General features: G+C 33.7%; 2 protein-coding genes and 1 pseudogene across 4 annotated transcripts; 1 reads left to right on the top strand and 2 right to left on the bottom strand.

Moving 5' to 3' along the window:
- Positions 1 to 5,932: 5,932 nt before the first annotated feature.
- On the bottom strand, positions 5,933 to 9,094 carry LOC118037745 (protein MHF1 homolog). Of its 3 annotated transcripts, none has more exons than XR_012168046.1 (6): positions 8,789 to 9,093; positions 8,203 to 8,328; positions 8,020 to 8,091; positions 7,054 to 7,134; positions 6,401 to 6,734; positions 5,933 to 6,239 (listed from the first exon to the last, which is right to left on the bottom strand). XR_012168046.1 is itself a non-coding variant. In XM_035043835.2 (6 exons), the coding sequence occupies exons 2-6, from the start codon at positions 8,309 to 8,311 to the stop codon at positions 6,174 to 6,176; spliced, it is 456 nt and encodes a 151-aa protein (XP_034899726.1). In that variant the 5' UTR covers positions 8,312 to 8,328; positions 8,789 to 9,094; the 3' UTR covers positions 5,935 to 6,173. The 3 variants fall into 3 exon arrangements, 1 of the variants encoding a protein (XP_034899726.1); XR_004685663.2 differs by having other exon boundaries at positions 5,934 to 6,239; positions 6,536 to 6,734; positions 8,789 to 9,094; XM_035043835.2 differs by having other exon boundaries at positions 5,935 to 6,239; positions 6,607 to 6,734; positions 8,789 to 9,094.
- Positions 9,095 to 11,508: 2,414 nt separating this feature from the next.
- LOC118037758 (trihelix transcription factor ASR3) lies at positions 11,509 to 13,582 on the top strand. The gene is made up of 2 exons (XM_073404974.1): positions 11,509 to 12,395; positions 13,281 to 13,582. The coding sequence occupies exons 1-2, from the start codon at positions 11,660 to 11,662 to the stop codon at positions 13,580 to 13,582; spliced, it is 1,038 nt and encodes a 345-aa protein (XP_073261075.1). The 5' UTR covers positions 11,509 to 11,659.
- LOC118037744 (magnesium protoporphyrin IX methyltransferase, chloroplastic-like) lies at positions 13,527 to 15,885 on the bottom strand (annotated as a pseudogene).
- Between the last annotated feature and the right edge of the window lie 1,352 nt (positions 15,886 to 17,237).

Here is a 17,237-nt window from a genome sequence, read left to right as displayed (position 1 = left end):
TGTCATTGCCTCAATGAGGCCATGGACCTCCGGGGGCAAGAATTTTGAAAGATGGTTTCTGCGTAAAGAATTAGAAAAGCATTTATTCGTAGTTCTATTCTCGAGGATCCCATGTGTTGTCTTTTCATTGGTCGAGTTATCAAAAGCTGAATAGAACTTGAAGTACCTTCTTTTGTTTTTATTAAGGAAAAGGATCGTAGCCACTTTTACTTTTTCTTCTCCTCCTGTAGCTTTTTTTATTTGTTTTTTTTTTTATATTAAATAAAAAAACATTTTTATTTTGTCAAATACTGTCTTGGGACGCTACTAGGACGATTACGTTCGCTGAGGGATTATCTTATTTTTATTTTTTTGAATTTGTTTTTGCATGAAATGGAAAAGTTTTTAACTCCTACAAGGCATTTCTTGCCGGAAAAGAAAATGGTTTGATTTCAAGATTCTTGATGGGGTGGCAATTCCAAGCTCTCAATTTGACGCAACTTGGAAATAATTCAGGTCCACGTTTTTCGATATTTTATAAATTATATAATTAAAAATATTTTTAATTTCAACAGAGCATGATTATTTAATTGACTATTCAATCTCCAGAGCTTAAACGCAAATGTGGAAGCAATCTAGTAGGTAGAGAGATCGGGACATAAAAAAATAAAAATAAAAATAAAAAGGTTTAATGTATTTGATGAAGCATAAGAGATCATTTTCCAAATCAATTTTCACGAGCTCCTATCCACCAGATTTTCAAGGGGATTCTTGATAATTTGATAAAGCCCCACTTACAGGGAGGATATATTAAGAAATTCAAGTTATTGGATGAAAATTGGATTTCGAAATCTGCCAGGTGTCTTGAGTTGCCACGTGGTTACTGTATTTAGAGCCTGCTAAATTAGATGGAGCTGGACTGGTCCCACCTACCTACTAATTCAAGAGACTACAGTGTAGCAAGACAGTTTACCTCTGGCAAGATTTACAATTTTTCTCTACAGGTTGGCAAATCCCTGTGTACGTGTACAATCTAATGATTGTACTGAAGCTCCAAACTTTATCCAAAATAATAGCGTTGGTTAACTTTTTGATTTTTAAAATATTTTTGATTTTTAAAAAAATTATTTTTAATACCAATATATTAAAATGATTCAAAAACATAAAAAAAATTTTAATTTAAAATAAAAAAATTTTAATTTTTTTTTTTTTAAAATTCAAAAATAAACAAGCATTGGGTTAATGTTTTTAAAACCCGGATATGTGTTGACCCGGTCCAATATTTAGGTTATGAGTTATGACTTGTTACTCGGGTCAATTCTAATTTTTTATAAATCAAAATGATATTATTTTGATAAATAATAGTTAATGGGTTTGCACCGGGTTTTTAATTGGATCTTGCCGGGTCAGTTAAATTTTTAATTACTTTTATTTTTTAATAAATCAGACCTGGTTTTAATCTCCAGTTAGCCGATAAAATTAATTTTTTGATTTATTTTGATGTATTGATATAAAAATAAAATTTTAAAAATAAAAAATATATTATTTTAATGAATTTTAACATTAAAAGTATACACGGCGAATGGTGATTCTCTGTCCTGAGAAATGAAGAAGGAAAAAAGGCTCAGAAAACCGAAAAAGAAAAGAGGAGAAAGGCTTGAAAGCCATGCGGTATTTGCTCGATGCTTAAGGAGAACGTTGTGTGCCGGAGACAAATCAAACGTGTCAGTACATTTAAAGGGACCAATGAAAGATGTAAAAGGAGCAAAAATACAAAGAAAACTGCAATAAAGCGTGGCCCGGCAGGAAATAAAGGTGTTGCTGATGTTGTTTTTTTAAAATATTTTTTATTTAAAAATATAATATTATAATAAAAAATAATATTAAATATAAAAAAATTGAAAAAAAAAAAAAAAGTAATTTTAAATGAATCAGAAAAATAATTAAAAAAAAACATCATTTTTAGTTGTAATTTGAAGATTTTTGAATTTACTCTTGTTGTATATAACTAGGTCTCTATAAATATCTTATAAAATTTGAAATCAATATAACTACAGAATTAAATTGTTATTGTTTGACCTTAAAAGATGTAACTCAACTGGTTAGGTTTTGGATTTGCTTCATAGAGATTATTAATTCAAGTTCTACAAATCTTAGAGCCATTGAAAACTTACATGGTTGTTAACTTCAAAACCTTGTAGAATTAATTGAGATGCATGCAAACTAAGTAAAATATCAATGTTAATATATAAAAAAAAATTATGATTGTTTTTATCAAATTGTAAGTTTAAGGCGTTTAGATTTCTCAGGGACATTGTTTTATACATCTAACGGAACACATTTTACATCATTTAATCTATACACGCGAGCATATGTTTTTTATTTAGAAGTATTTAAAATTCTAGTAAGGATAAACGATCCGATCGCGGCATTGCTCACAGGAAGAATCATTTATATTAGCCAAATAGCCTAGAAATATCAATCTTGTCGTGTGGTACCAAAAAAAAGTAAAAAAAATGAATAAATCCGATGAAAAGCAAGAGCATATTAGGTCTGAGAAATTCAATGGGCATGACATAATGTGCTAAAATACACACCCACTATGGAAGAACACATTGTCTTTATGTGGCTACACGAGGCAGGCAGGGTCATACCGTGACGCAGCAGCTTCTAGTAAACTTCCGGTAAATCGGACGGTTGCAATGAAAGCGAAAGAGAGGGGAGGGGGGGGAGAAACGGTTGAAGGCAAAAAGGTTCACGAGTTAATGGTGGTTTCCTGGCCCTTGGATCTACAGCTAGCTAGCTCTCTCCATCTTGTTGCCTTGCATGCATGAAAGTGACACAGGAATGGGCATTGATCATGGAGTGGAATGAATCATTGAGGCAAGAAGAAACGTAATGTTTCCTACAATTTGTTTTTGTTTGGAATTATATTTAAAAAGTATTTTTAATTTAGAAATATATTAAAATAATATTTTTATTATTTATTAAATTTATTTTTAGCATCAACAAATTAAAATAATTAAACAAAAAATTTATTTATTTTTTGAAACATATGGCCAATAGCAAAAACAAACACGGTAAATGTGCCTTGACCTATTATTTGTAATTGCAGACGTGTAAAAACCTTATTCGATTTGAGATCACATATTGCATTTTTAGTATTTCTTATGTTTGATTTTCCTAGATATTTAAATCATGTTCTTGACGATAATTGTATTTTAACTAAATTATGAATATGCAATGCACGTGAAAATGGATATATATATATATATATATATATATATATATATATATATATATATATAACTCCAAACTCAGCCAATAAAATATCCTTCAATTATCAACTAAATAAATTTAAAAAATATATATGTTTTCATACCATATCCCAATCCCAATGGAATTATATATACAATAGTTAATGCCTATTTATGAGATTTGTCAGCCTATCTTATCCACCTTCAGGGGCAAAGGAAAATAAAATAAAAGAAAAGAAAAGAAAAGAAAAGAAAAGAAAAGGAGATTCATGTGAGGAGGCGAACGAGAGGCTGAAAAGAGCATGGACCACAGCCAGTGTTGCTTTTATTTAGCATACTTTGGGTCATAAATTGGGTTTGGCTACAACTTAATTACAGGGCTTTATTGGAAATTTTGTTTTAGTATAGTGGGCCTGAAGCTTGTACTTGAACGTCCAGCACAAAAAGGTGAAACAGAAGCCTGAACACGAAGGGTCTGATTAGCAGCAGCTTTTTAACTTCCGTTTTAAAGAAAACCCCTTTTTGTTCGGTGTGCTATTTATTATTAATTTTTTAATATTTTTTAATTATGTTGATGTACAGCGTGTGATAACTAAATAAGCATTTGTAATAAAAAAATTAGGTTTTTTGGGGATTTTTCAAGCTCCAGCATTGCTGGGATCTCCGTGTAAAGTTGTAAACAACATTTAACGAGAGCTCACATGTGCGCCAACTTGATGGGGATCGGACAATAGGTTCCATTACCATAGCTCACTGCTCGCACTTTGACAGTGTCCGAGCACACCTTGTCCATGTGGCTGTAGTCTGTAAATGATGATGGAGATTCAGTGTCGGGGGCCCGAAGTGAACAAAGACAACTTCTCAACTGTTCCTTTTGTGCTGTGTAATTGAAAAAAAAAAAAAAAGAGGACAGAAATTCTTGTATCATGATTGGTCGGGTAAGAAGAGAAACGAGTGACCCGGCCCCACTTCATTTTCATGCGCGTGCAAAGTGGCCAGTAGCTAAATAATTTCCGTAGTGTTGGGAATGGTGATAGGAATTTGGTTTTTGTAATTTTTTTTTTAGAAATTAATTTTTAATATTAACACAATAAAACAATTTAAAATAAATAAAAATTAATTTGAAGAAAGAATTTTTTTTTTTTAAAATACATTTTGAGTGGAAAAAAACACACTCTTCAGCTTGTCCCCATTTCCGGTAAATTATTGGCTAAACACTAGGTTTTGAGCACAGTTTTAACTTAATCTTTCTTTCATTTGCTGTTTTTTTTTTTCTCACGTCCAAAATTTAAAATTTAATGATATAAAATCAATATTTATTTTATAAGAACAAAGGCTAACAAGAGTCCAGGATAAGCATATATATTTTCAAACATGAAGGGCTGAGTTATATCTTAGTTTAAAATTCAAGTATTAATCTACTCTTTCGTTTTACAATTCGTGTGTGTATGCACAAGTGGAACAAGAAACATTACACAAAATCAAGGTTAGAGCAGCGGGTTGGGTGAGTTGACATGTAGGATGAGAGTTAATTTAAGTTTTGTTTTTTTTTTTTAAAAAAACAAAAATACATGACACAATGTTATTTTTATTTAAGTTTTTTTTTTATATATAAATATAACCCGAAATGATATTAATTTAGTTTTTTTATTATAAAATAACATTATTTATTATAAAAAAAATTAAGTTTTTTTTTATTGATTTAACTCCAGTCAAGCCCGAGGGAGTTGCTAAAATGACCGGTTAGACTAGCCGGATCTTATATCACTGTTCGTGAGAGGTGACGTTAAATTCATTCCGTTGTGGTTCTTATATTCCGTTAATCATTAATTTTGTAACTGCACGAAGAAAATAAAAAATCCCAGCGATATTTTGATCGAATACAGTATTTGAAACTGAACACTGAAAGGAAACCCCTCTCTCTCTCTCTGACTCTGACTCTTCTGCAATTGCTACTGGAGTAGCTTAAAGATTCTGCAAAAAGTATGCGATGACCCTGCCTCACAAATTACGTCATCCATCTACCTTCAGTTTAATTTCAAAGTTTTTGTTCTGTAATGTAAAAGTCTGCCAACTTAAGTGCATTTTTTGAAAACGAGTGCTTGAAAATGAATTCCCGCCTTTGTCGTTGGAGTTAGTGAAAAGCAAGACTCAAGAAAAAAAGAAAGAAATTTGCAAGTTTAACTGCACAATCATTGCCCTTTTTACACGTTTCACAAAGGCTAGCTAAAGAAAAAAATAAAATGGAAATGAGCCAGTTGCTGGTTGGTCAGTGGTCAGTGGTCAGTGGTTAGAGGACCAATTCAATGTAGAAATTAGAATATTCCCTGGTAATGGTCGTTTTCTTGGCTTTGTATGATGATATATGACTTGACCCCTCAGCCTCGTAACCAAAGATTAGATTTTTAGGCATCTTCACGAGGAAATTTTGGAGTTTCCTTTCCCATGGAAGACAGAGAGTGCATGGACACCCTAGTAATGTCTGGCAAGCCAGAATATTTCGGGATGGACACAGCCCACTATGAGTGCGAGAAACAATATGGGCTTTTTGCTCAAGAATAGAGAGGGCCGATCGTTCAATTCTATCCAATATCTTTTGAGTAATTGGTGTTTCTGGCAATAATACAAGTCTCTTGCCAGAATTCAAGGCTGTTTGATGTTTAAATTAATAAAAATATAAAAGGAAAAAAATGCATGAGGATGCAAAGAAAGTGAGAGAGATTGTATATATGAGTATTCTTGTGAGCGTTTGACCGACTCCATATAACAAAATCAGAAAATTTGAAAAATTTCCCATGTAATATTTTGGAACATGGTCGAGCTTCACGTTAAAAAGGAGGAAATTGATTCAATATTGGAGGTCAGATGTGGCCATACCTCAACACCACAGAAGCAGGCAGATACAATCAGCTGAGAATAATGATTGCTGCGCGCGGACTATAGATAAAGACCAGAATCAGCGGTCTTTTTGAAGACTTCGTTTTGCTTAGTTTGGTTTTCCACCTGGGAAGTCAGCAAAAGGATGTGAGACGGTATATATGTAAATCTGACATGACATCCTTTTAAAATAAAATGAAATCATATCTTATCCATCATCCATGTAGAGAGTTATAATAAGCATATAGACTGTGCAAGCAAAGTATAAAACGAGAAGTGCAAAGCACTTGAAGTGGAGGAGTATTTGGTAACAGCAGCAAGTAGGGGGAGGATCATTAGAAATTTCATCATATTGCAAAGAGCTTAAACAGTTAACATTACATCCAGTCCTAATTATAGAAATCATCTTTCTGTGTACATACAATTACAATGCACCAGACATGATTCTCCCAAAAATCGAGATGTGCAATTGTTAAATATCAGGAATATTTACAGCACTTGTAGTGGCTTTATCTTCCTTTTTTGATGTTTTCCTCCGCTTTCTCTCAGATTGGGGCTCTTTTTCTTTCAGATCATTGCAAAATGACCTCAATAACACAGTAAGATGTTCATTTCTGTGAGCTGAAACCAAGAAAAAATAAATGCAGAACATTAGAATGAGGATACTAATGATTTCTCCTCACATTTTAAATGGAAAAAAGGGACGCCACTCCTTCTCACTCTATTTGAGATCTTTTGGCAGAAGTGTGAGAAAAGAGCAAAAATACCACTTGCATCATAATAATAATTGCTAGAAGATTCATAGCAAGTATATGTAAGCCCGTTATTAAAAAGTACTCAAACAACGAAAGAGAAAAAAAATAAAACAGAAAACAACAACTATGTCATTCTTTTTCATAGACTAATAGCACAGTCAAACCCGAGGAGTCACAAAATTCACCAGAAAGTATGACATCTTCCATGTTGACAGATTTACGACCGGCATGCTGTGCAAATACCTCAAGTTCCTTTGCAAGTTGTTCTGATTTTCAAAAGAGCACCAACTTCATTAATTTAATCAAGATTTATCTAACAATGAACAAATAAAACTTCTCCATCAGCTTAGAATTTTTTCCAAGGAAGCATCATAAGGAATTGTATTCATAAAATGCATAATTCTGCTTAGGAATGATTGTTTATTAGTGGTTATTCCTTATGGCAAGTTCCATTACTGATCAGTTAGTAGAGTTTGACCTGCCACTGAAGAATTATACAAGGAATTAGAAGACAATATGCAATGAGCAGCATTAAACCTCCCAGCTCAGTTTGTTAACATCACAAGAATGAGCTGTTACTCGTCAGCTTGACCAAGCCTCTGTCAAACTAAGCTCAAAAGAATCAGATGGAAGGATATACTTGTTCCCCATAAGCGTGCAACCATCATTTCATAGTTGCACCAACAAAAATCAGCATTAACTCGGTCCATGCTAGTGCAGGTATGACCCAAAGAGGAACGTAATCATCAGACATATTACAGTACAGTGTGCTAAATGACAGTGTTGGAGATGATGCACTGCGGTAAATAAATCACCATAAAATCAGCTTTGTCACATATGCATAAACTTGTTTCCCTCAAGTTTGGTGCAATGCTTGAATTGAACAAACATTGGGGAACTTGATGGCTCTGACAAAACCAAGTACTGTACAGCTAGCTAAATTTAAAAATCCATCGCTGTAAAGACATACCATACCATACTCAAAACATTGCTTAAATTCTGCTAACTGCATGGGCTAAAGATTTGCAGGTCATGTGAAATGCTAATAAATCAGAAACACACCAATATGAACTGTTCTCAAATGGATAGCAATAGAAACAAGCCCTACAAAACTAAAGCAATAGAAACTGGGTGCAGCTTTAGTCTGTTACCTGTATAATTAAGGGCCAAATCAGCAATGCAAGAAGTTATTGGTTCAGATATCTCCACGCCATTTTTCTTTGCTGCTCAAAGGGCATGTTCAAAACCGTTAAAATTGGACTAAGAAATAAAACCCATTTAATACATAAGCAACCAAGTAGCAGTGCAAAGAGTGTCATGTTAACAAACTGAACCTTCATTCTCGGCAATGGATATGGCAGAGAGTCTAAATCGGTCTTGAAGAATATCGCTCATGGAATCTTCTTCTTCTCTTTCTACCTCGCTTCCATTCCCCCCTTCCATGTTAAACTTCGGAATTACTACAAAATGTGCAACAGTTAAAAACTTTCAACAATGACCAAAGAATTCTAAATACAAAAGACACCCTACCAAGCAGCAAAATTCTGAAAAACCACCTTCAATAGCAAGATTACAGGAATGTATCAAATGTGTTAGTTTCAAACAATAATTAATGACCTTCTACAATGAACCTTTACGAACAGATTGACTACATTACTCACAATATATGATATGACCCACGCGAAACAACAGTTACCAAAAAGATTCTGAATTCAGGAAACACCCAATAAAAAATACCAAGTCACCAAAATCCAATTCATCACTTTTTGAAGAATTCTTTTTTAAAAAGATAATGAAATGGGTTAATTTCACTCCAAATAACCTATAAATTTCTTCTTTGAGGACTTCTTACAAACAGATTACCTACACTATCAATAACATATGATGCATTTAAGACGTCAAGAGTATAAACTAACTAACCTTGACGTTGATAGAAAAACCACGATAATTGTGATTATTTGAGTGACTTTAAACCCTAATTAGTTGCAGAGAGAAGACAGGGAGATGGGAGATCCTTGAAGACAGGGAGGGAGGGAGAGGGATGGGGACTGCCTTTCTCCTTTTAACGGTTTCCCCTCGGTATTAGTTAATTCAGTTGATGACCTGGACTACTTCACAGGCCATGTCATCAGCATCATCGGGTTATGTAAAAGTTAATTACAATTTACCTCCTCGATATTTGCATACTTCGTCAAAGTTAAAATTGACATTTGTTTTCATTTAAGTACCCGAGTTTTAATGAAGAAGTATTTGACATTTTAAAATTGAATAGATTTAAAGGACCTGTTAATGGGAAAAAAAATGATTAATTAATCACTTGAAGTTTGAGGTAAGTTTTTTAATTTTTAATGTTGAAGTTTTTAGTATTTTTTTTAAATTATTCCTTGAGATTTGGGATATTTTAGCACCTAACTTTTTATTTGAAAAAAATAAATAGAATTCATGTACATAAGAATGTATCCACTGGTTAACAGTGCTCTTCAATTCCTCAATTTTAAAGATTTAGATGGTTACCTGATCGGTAAAAAAAGAAAAAAGATAATTTTTTTTAAAAAAATTTGTTGAGTGCATGTTCTTTCACAGCATATGAGAAAAGAAGAAGAAGAAGAAGAAGAAGAAGAAATATAACTTATTTAAAGTTTAATCAATATTAAAATAAAACTGTAAAGTCATTAAAGAAAATCTTTTGAAATTAAGAAGATATATGGAGCCATAATTATTCTCTAAACATTCCAAGATAGAAAAATTAATTTTCCATCATCCAATTTCACCCTTCTCACTCTCAAGCAATAAGGGTGAGAATAATTGCAATTAAAAAGGGTGAAAGTATTTTAAGAATATAATAATGGTTATTTTTTTAAAATATTTTTTACTCGAAAATATATTAAAATTATTTTTTACTCTAGTATATTAAAATAATCTAAAAATATATATATAAAAAATTTACATAAAAAAAAAAATCAATTTCTAACAAAAAAAACAGGTTAAACTGTCCAGCCAAACACATTTAGAGGTTGAGCTTGTTTCAAGACTACACTATTGATACCCTACTTTCACACAAATTATAAAAAAAAATTGTGCAATTGATGAAGGTTTAAATTATGAAATTCATTTTGACATTTGCTGTGGCATCTTGATTATAAAGTTCATTTTCTCCTAAAAGATAGCTTCCGATGTCTCAGAATTATTTGCAGTGCAGGAAAAGATAAAAAGATGTATGCGTTTTGTTTTTCCGTAATGAATTTCTTCCTACACAAGGTTAGTACATTGCAAGAAATTGATCAGCCAACCGTATATACAAGCTTTATACCCTGTGCCTATAGGGAATTTCTTCATAACCAAATTATAAATGGAGACGACCAAATTTAGCTTGACATCTCTTATTTTTTATTTTTATATATAAAAAACTAATTAAATTAATTTTTTTTATATATAAAAAAAACCAAAAACTAGTTCAAACCAACCGGTTTTGATTCAGTTTTTTAGGATAAAAACCGGTTAAAACCAGTTTGGCTTGATTTTTTCAGCTTGAATTGGTTTTTTTTTTTTTTTTTTTTTTTCCGGTTTGACTTGTTTTTTTTCCGGGTTTTTTCGGTTTGGTTTTTTGATTTCAGGCTTATAAAAGCAAACCAAACCAGACAGTTTTTTTCAAAATTTTAATCAGTTTTTTTTCACGGATCAGTTTTTTCAGTTATTTTTTTTTTTAGTTTTCTCATTTTTTTTAGTTTTTTTCTCACTCCTAGCACCCCTAATGAAGTAGGATTTTGGACTTGAGAGCACCTGAATCCTGGTGAATCAATGCGTTAATAAATCATGATTTTTTTGTCCAGACTGTCTGCAGTGAAAAACATGGAATGGGTGGATTTCGTTGATCTGGTAATCAACGGAGTTTTAAACAACCCCTTTTCCATGTAAGGTAGTATAATTAACCATAGGGTGCTATAGACACAAATGACTCCCCATGGATACAACAAAAGTTCTGCAAATCTGAAGTAACGCATGAAAAATATTGCATTAAAAAAAAAAAAAAACTACAGGAAACGGTCAGATATTAAACACCAAAGTTGATTATGCTGCGTATACAAAGTTAAGAACTCGCCGTAAATGAAAATTTCCATAAAAACTGGTTTTGAAAAATGCACTCCCTGAAGTACCTCAGGCTCCGGAATTGCCTTACCAATATCTGCCCCCCATAAGACGGAGACCATGACGGGGCCAACCATTGAGAGATGGCACACGTGTGCACGCACAGACATGCATACAAGCCACTCAAAGAGAGGTGTAAATACAAGGACACACAATGCTATGGTATTGCTAAACAGAAACTGGATGCCCTTCGATCTTTCCGAGACAAAACAAGAAGGTGACATCCCTATTAGGCAAGTGTATCTCCATTTCTGGTAGAATCTTAAAAAACAACACTAACTATTAGGGCCTCCATTGACCATAATGCAAGGGATTAGCCTTTATGTTTTGAATTAGGAGAGATTAGGATACTAATTTAGGGTATCCAAACCAAAGAAAGTATCCTATTAAACTCTGAAATACTTGGGGGTGGGTGAGGTTCCCTTTAGAGTAGAAAATTGATTAGATGGAAAAAGATATGAAACTGTTCAGGGTTTACCCTTAGAAACAAGGCACTAATCCATACCACATACATGATACTATCCAGACACAGGAAGTACATCCTTCTCTCCTCTCCTACCTCAGGCAGCAAGTTGAATGGTCCTTTGATTTAAGACCATTCAGACATTTTGAGCTTTACTTACTGTCATACACAGTCCATTTGTCATGGCGTCAGAGTCAAATGATGGACAAGAAACACAGGAATTGTCTAGACCCAACGGAGTTCGTAAAGAAAAAGCACTATATGTGGATGACAAAACTAGAACAAGACATCCTCGATGGACTAGGCAAGAAACTTTTGTCCTCATTGAGAGCAAGAATGTTATAGAGAACCGATTTCAATGGAGTCGCAGATCCACTTCAGCCTTGGGATCAGATCAGATTGAATCCAAGTGGGATTCAGTTTCATCATATTGTAGACAGCACGGTGTGAACCGAGGACCTGTTCAATGCCGGAAAAGATGGGGAAACATGCTATGTGATTTTAAGAAGATAAAAACATGGGAGTCTAAGCAGATGAACGAGGCTGAATCATTTTGGATGATGAGGAATGAGTTGAGAAGAGAAAGGAAACTGCCCAGTTTCTTTGACAAGGAAGTTTACTATGTCTTGGACGGGAGGGCAATCACTACTGATGCAATTCCATTGTCACAAATCACTTTCAAGAAACAAATGGATTGCATTGACAGAGACGAGGCAGCAACAGCAGAGGAGGAGGAGGAGGAACATGAATACACCGAGGCAAATCTTGATAGCAGTCAATGTGCTAGAGCAGAAGATGGTTTATTTCTGGAATGGGAAGAGCCTGGACAGGATAAAACTTACTGGAGCTCCAAGAAGGAAACTACAGCAACTGGGAATCTCAGAAAGACACGGGCAAATCCATTGCCCATATCATCAGGTAGAGAAATTGTGTTGCAAGGTGAATTACAGAATAAAGTTTTGCTCCTTTTTGTACCTCAATCAATGTCAATTTGGTATGAATGTTTTGCATGGAATTCTGCTAGGGGCTTGGGGTACTCTTAACTCAGGTAACGGGAAAATCTGTTAAATATGATCACTTCTTAAATTCTCTAATTCTTGGACCTTAATATGGGAAACAACTCACACTTGCAATTCCCAAAACAATTCCTCTCGATTGACTCCTAGGCCTTTGCCTAGTGTGGTTACCAATGTTTAAGGTAAAGGACTCGGTTTCACTATAAAATAAAAAAGTCAATCAGCAAGGCTTTCAATTAAATTTATCCTCTGATTGCCCAATCTGTATTTCCAATCACAGAGCTGCTTAACCGGTAAAAATATTTTCACATGTATTATGTGTCACAGCCTCGTTCTAATCCTCCCCTGGTAGTTTACTTAAGTCTGAAAGTTTCCATATTTGCAAATTGAATATCCATAAATCACTCACAATCAAGTTCCAACCTAAAATATAACCATTTTGAGTCAACTGTTATATTAAAAGATATCCACTAAGTTCTCATTCTCAGTCCAATTTTCTCTTCAAGACTTTTCTCTGCTTATGCTACATACTGAATTATATCTTGACATGCTCAAAACTGTAACTATCTTAACAAAGACTAGCCTGCTATGTTCGTGTAATGTATTAATGTTAGATTGCAGAAGCAGATTTATGTTATGTTCTGTGAAAATTATCTATGAGGCTATTATCACTATTATCATAGTCATACATCATTCTTGTTTCTGAGACCATATTCAATATTAAAAGTGTACAATATAATTCAATCTCAATGCTTTTTTGTTGGTCACAAAATGATTTCTTGTGCAGTGCGTGCAGGTACAACCAAAAAACAAAATCTAGGAACTAAAACAAGGAAAGGATCGAAAGGATCAATGTCTAGGGAGGGGAAGAAGAGGCGCCTATCATCAGTTGAAAGCGAGGACCCTGATCTTGAGGATAGATTGATCAAAGTTTTAGGGAGGAACATGAGCATGCTGAACTCCCAACTACAAGCTCAAAATATTAATTGTCAGCTGGATAGAGAGCAAAGGAAGGACCATAATGACAGCTTAGTCGGTGCTCTCAATAAGCTCACAGATGCTATAGTAAAAATTGCTGATAAGTTATAAGCTAATGGTTCAAAACAAAGAGATGTTTGTGAAGCTTCCTACATTGTAGCTGAGCATTATGACATGTGTTAGCCTGGGTTTTGCTCCAGTTTCTTCTTTATGAAAATAATCGATGTGACTGGCATCAGACATCATATTTTTTTTATTGAATAATTCTGCCCTCCTTAAATTTCAACATCAATTCATCTTCAAGCATGAAAATTTGCTTGATAAGTGCTTTTAAATTTAGAAAGGACAAAAAAGATCAACAGGTTGCAGTACATATCTGTTTAAGAACCTCAAAGGCCTAAAAACTGCAATGCTAGTCACTCTCTTATCATCTAGTTTACTGAAATGAAACATGTAAAATGGACATATTGCACACAGAGAAGCAAACATAAAGCTGAATGGAAAAAGGATCAACAGCATTTCCTAAAGTAGCAAATTGGTGTCATCATATGATCAAATGAACAATTAAAGGATATTTTAGATGAGCAGCAAAATTTTGCTAGCTGTATCAAATATTAGATACACGGTCATCTAGTACACACTTGAAATACATAACAGTAAAGGAGTATAATGACAACATAGAGAGAAAATTCAAGGCTCTACAAATTAATAACAAACACCCTAACCATTTCTTGCAACAGAGCAAGCGCAATGATGCCAAGTTTCAAATCTAACCTCGATTCCATTTGCACAGGAACAGCTTCGACGAGCCTTGCAAAGTAGAACTGGGTAGTGATCAGGCCTCTCTTCCTTATTTTCCACCCAACCTTCTTCAATGCCCACTCTCCATCTGCCTCTGCATGTGGATAGGCTCTTGTTGCCCTTGAAGGCCCAGGAAACAACTCCCCTACTCTCTTTAATAGATCATAATAAAATGTCTTTGGCGCAAAGCTCAAAGGTAGTCGATTCTCAGCCAATGATGCGAGATGAGCAATCATCCCATCTGCTTTACTTTGTGGGTAATGTATCAGATAATCAGAACATCTAGACATACCACTGTGTCATACTTCCCATCTAAACTCTCTAAATCCTTCACTTCAAATTTTGGCATCACAGGCACTACATTTTCACTTCCTGCTTGAAGCTGCTCTTTTGCCTGCACAAAATTGGAAACCAAGTTAGGTTTCAATAACTTCTTCAGGAATTAATCAATGCACGTTACCAAATAATTTTATGCCATTCAAGAATCCGACTCATGATTCTTAACGAAATGGTCACAAATACTTCAGACCGCCATGTTGTGCTCACTGTCCATTCACCACCGCGCATGTGCAAGTGTGGCAGCCATGATTGCACAGTCGCCACACCCTCAACCGTCCTCATCATTCTTCAAATTGAATGCACCAGAATCAATTCTGTGAAATCCCCGTTGCATTTCTAAAACAACCTAAAAACCCATGAAATCAAACCCATCCATGGTAAGCGAAACCAAATTTCATCCACCAAAAAATCACCAGCAATTCACTTTCTTTATCCACAAAAACCAAACATCATTTCCTTGAACAAAAAACACACATAAAACCCACATTTCCAATTTAAGCAGCTTTTCAAAAAACCTTTAACACTTGTACACTAAAACAACGAACCAAAAAGAAAACACAGCGGAACAAAGAGCCGCCGCCGCCGCTAGCTCACCTGTTTCTCGGCCTCAGCCACCATAGCAGCAGAAATACCACTAGCTTAAACAACCGCCCCTTCTTTCGTCAAGGGTATAACCAAACTCCCAGTACCACACCCAGCATCACACACACTAACACCCTCCAACGACCCTTCGCCTTTCAACATTTTCAGCACATTCTCAACAGTCTTTGAATGATCATGCCTAATATCCATCTGCACTCTATTAACATCGTCAGTCTCTCTATGTATCTTCCTCCACCGTTGAAACCCAAAATTGTTGAAGTACTCCCTCACCACCTCCTTGTCTCAGCCGCCCACCTCCTCCGCCTGGGGGCGCCGCCGCCGTTCGGGGTCTTTGAGTGATATGGCGGCAGCCAATGCAGCCACCGACCCGCCCCCGATGACGGCCAAGGTGTCTCCGTCGATGTAGGCGGCGATTGAGGCGGCGGTGACGGTGGTTCCGAGTAGTTTTGGTTTATGGAAACTCGGAGAGTATATTCTCTGGTTGTTTAAGGGAATGTGAGAGAATATTGAGGATGTAAATGCCATTTTAATTTTAATTTTTGGATTGTGGGCTTTTTCAAATTTTCCCGGCCGGCAAGGAGAGGGTTGATACGTACGTGGAGATTGAGTTTGGGTTGTGATAATTTTTAATATTTTGTTATATCTTGCGGATAAGAAAAGTTATCTAGGCTTGATTTTTTTGGCCCATTTTTGAGTTTGGGTGGGTGTATTTGTTGAGCGTGTTTTAATTAGTTGTTAAAAAATGGGTTTAGTTATTTAGTAATACCAACATTAATTTGGTTTTTTTATAGAAAAAAGATGGGTTGAGATACTGACTTTAATGTGATTTTCTTTTCTCTCCTTTATATACTAGGGACATGAGAAAAGGATGATGGTACGTATTAAAAGATATCATTCCTCGTGCCGCGATGCGAGCTCAAATTTTTTTTTTTTAATTTAAAAAAATATTGAAACATTTTTTCCCAAAAAATTAACCACGAGCTCTAAATATAATATATGTCAAAGGATATTATTTTTAAATACTAATACGGTAATATATTAAATTATATATATTTTAAAATATTAAATAATAATATATTAAATTGATTTATATTAACTTGTTAAATCTACGACTCGTTTCATGATATCATAATAATCTTGTAAAAAATAAAAAAATAAATTATAAAAGGCAATTTTTAATTAATCAAATATTAAATAATAAAAATAAAAATATCAAGTTAAAATATATATAAAAAAACTGAATCAATATGAGATAACTTATCAAATTCGTGACCCAAACCGACCATGAGAATAAAATAACTCTATATAAAAAAAATTAAAAAATTTGTGAAGATAATTAAAAATACATTCAATTAGAAAGAACCAGATAAAATGAATAAAGTCAGCTTGCTATCCAATCATTAAATCTAGATAATCTTGTAAAAAAAATAAAAAATAAAACAAAAATAAATTTCTAATCAATCTTGTATTGGGATGAGATAAAAAAAATTAATTAAAAAAATATAAAAAAAATAAATGAGTTCAATTCGGGTTAATCTGTTAAACCAGTTATCTAAATCTTAAGATGAAAATAAATCTGTAAAAAAAAAAAATATATATATAAAACTCCACTTTATAAATTTATATTAAAAAATTAAAATCAAAGAAAAATAAATAAATTCATGATGTTGTTATATGACCGTATCACCCATACAGCCATACCTCTAACAAAAATATCATCATGCTTTGTCGTCAACCTTTCATGCACATGGATACGTGTTTTTCCTTAAATTGCATGACCTTCCATAATTCTCCGGGCATTAACTTATTAAGATTTTTCTTAATTGAAGTATTCTTTTTATATTTACATCTATTTTTTTATTACACCGATAACAATTTTCCAATTTATCATGGAAATGTTTAAAAGGAAAAATTAGAGAATAATAAGACAAAGTCAAAGAAAAATGGAAATATAATTACCATCTCATTTTAAAACTGGTATTCAGATTGTTTTTTTAATGATATTGAAAATTTTAAAAAACCC

This window comes from Populus alba, chromosome 15 (assembly GCF_005239225.2).
Source record: "Populus alba chromosome 15, ASM523922v2, whole genome shotgun sequence".
Taxonomy (NCBI): Eukaryota; Viridiplantae; Streptophyta; class Magnoliopsida; order Malpighiales; family Salicaceae; genus Populus; species Populus alba.
The sequence above is the reverse complement of the archived record's forward strand: the minus strand, read 5'-3'. Positions and strand labels throughout refer to the sequence as shown.

Coding starts and splice junctions, on each gene's coding strand:
- LOC118037745 (XM_035043835.2), bottom strand. CDS start 8,311: ATGGAAGGGGGGAATGGAAGCGAGGTAGAAAGAGAAGAAGAAGATTCC. Junction 7,135..8,019: donor TTTGGCCCTTAATTATACAG/GTAACAGACTAA, acceptor TTTGAAAATCAG/AACAACTTGCAAAGGAACTT. Junction 6,735..7,053: donor GGAAGATGTCATACTTTCTG/GTGAATTTTGTG, acceptor TCTTGGTTTCAG/CTCACAGAAATGAACATCTT.
- LOC118037758 (XM_073404974.1), top strand. CDS start 11,660: ATGGCGTCAGAGTCAAATGATGGACAAGAAACACAGGAATTGTCTAGA. Junction 12,396..13,280: donor TCCATTGCCCATATCATCAG/GTAGAGAAATTG, acceptor TTTCTTGTGCAG/TGCGTGCAGGTACAACCAAA.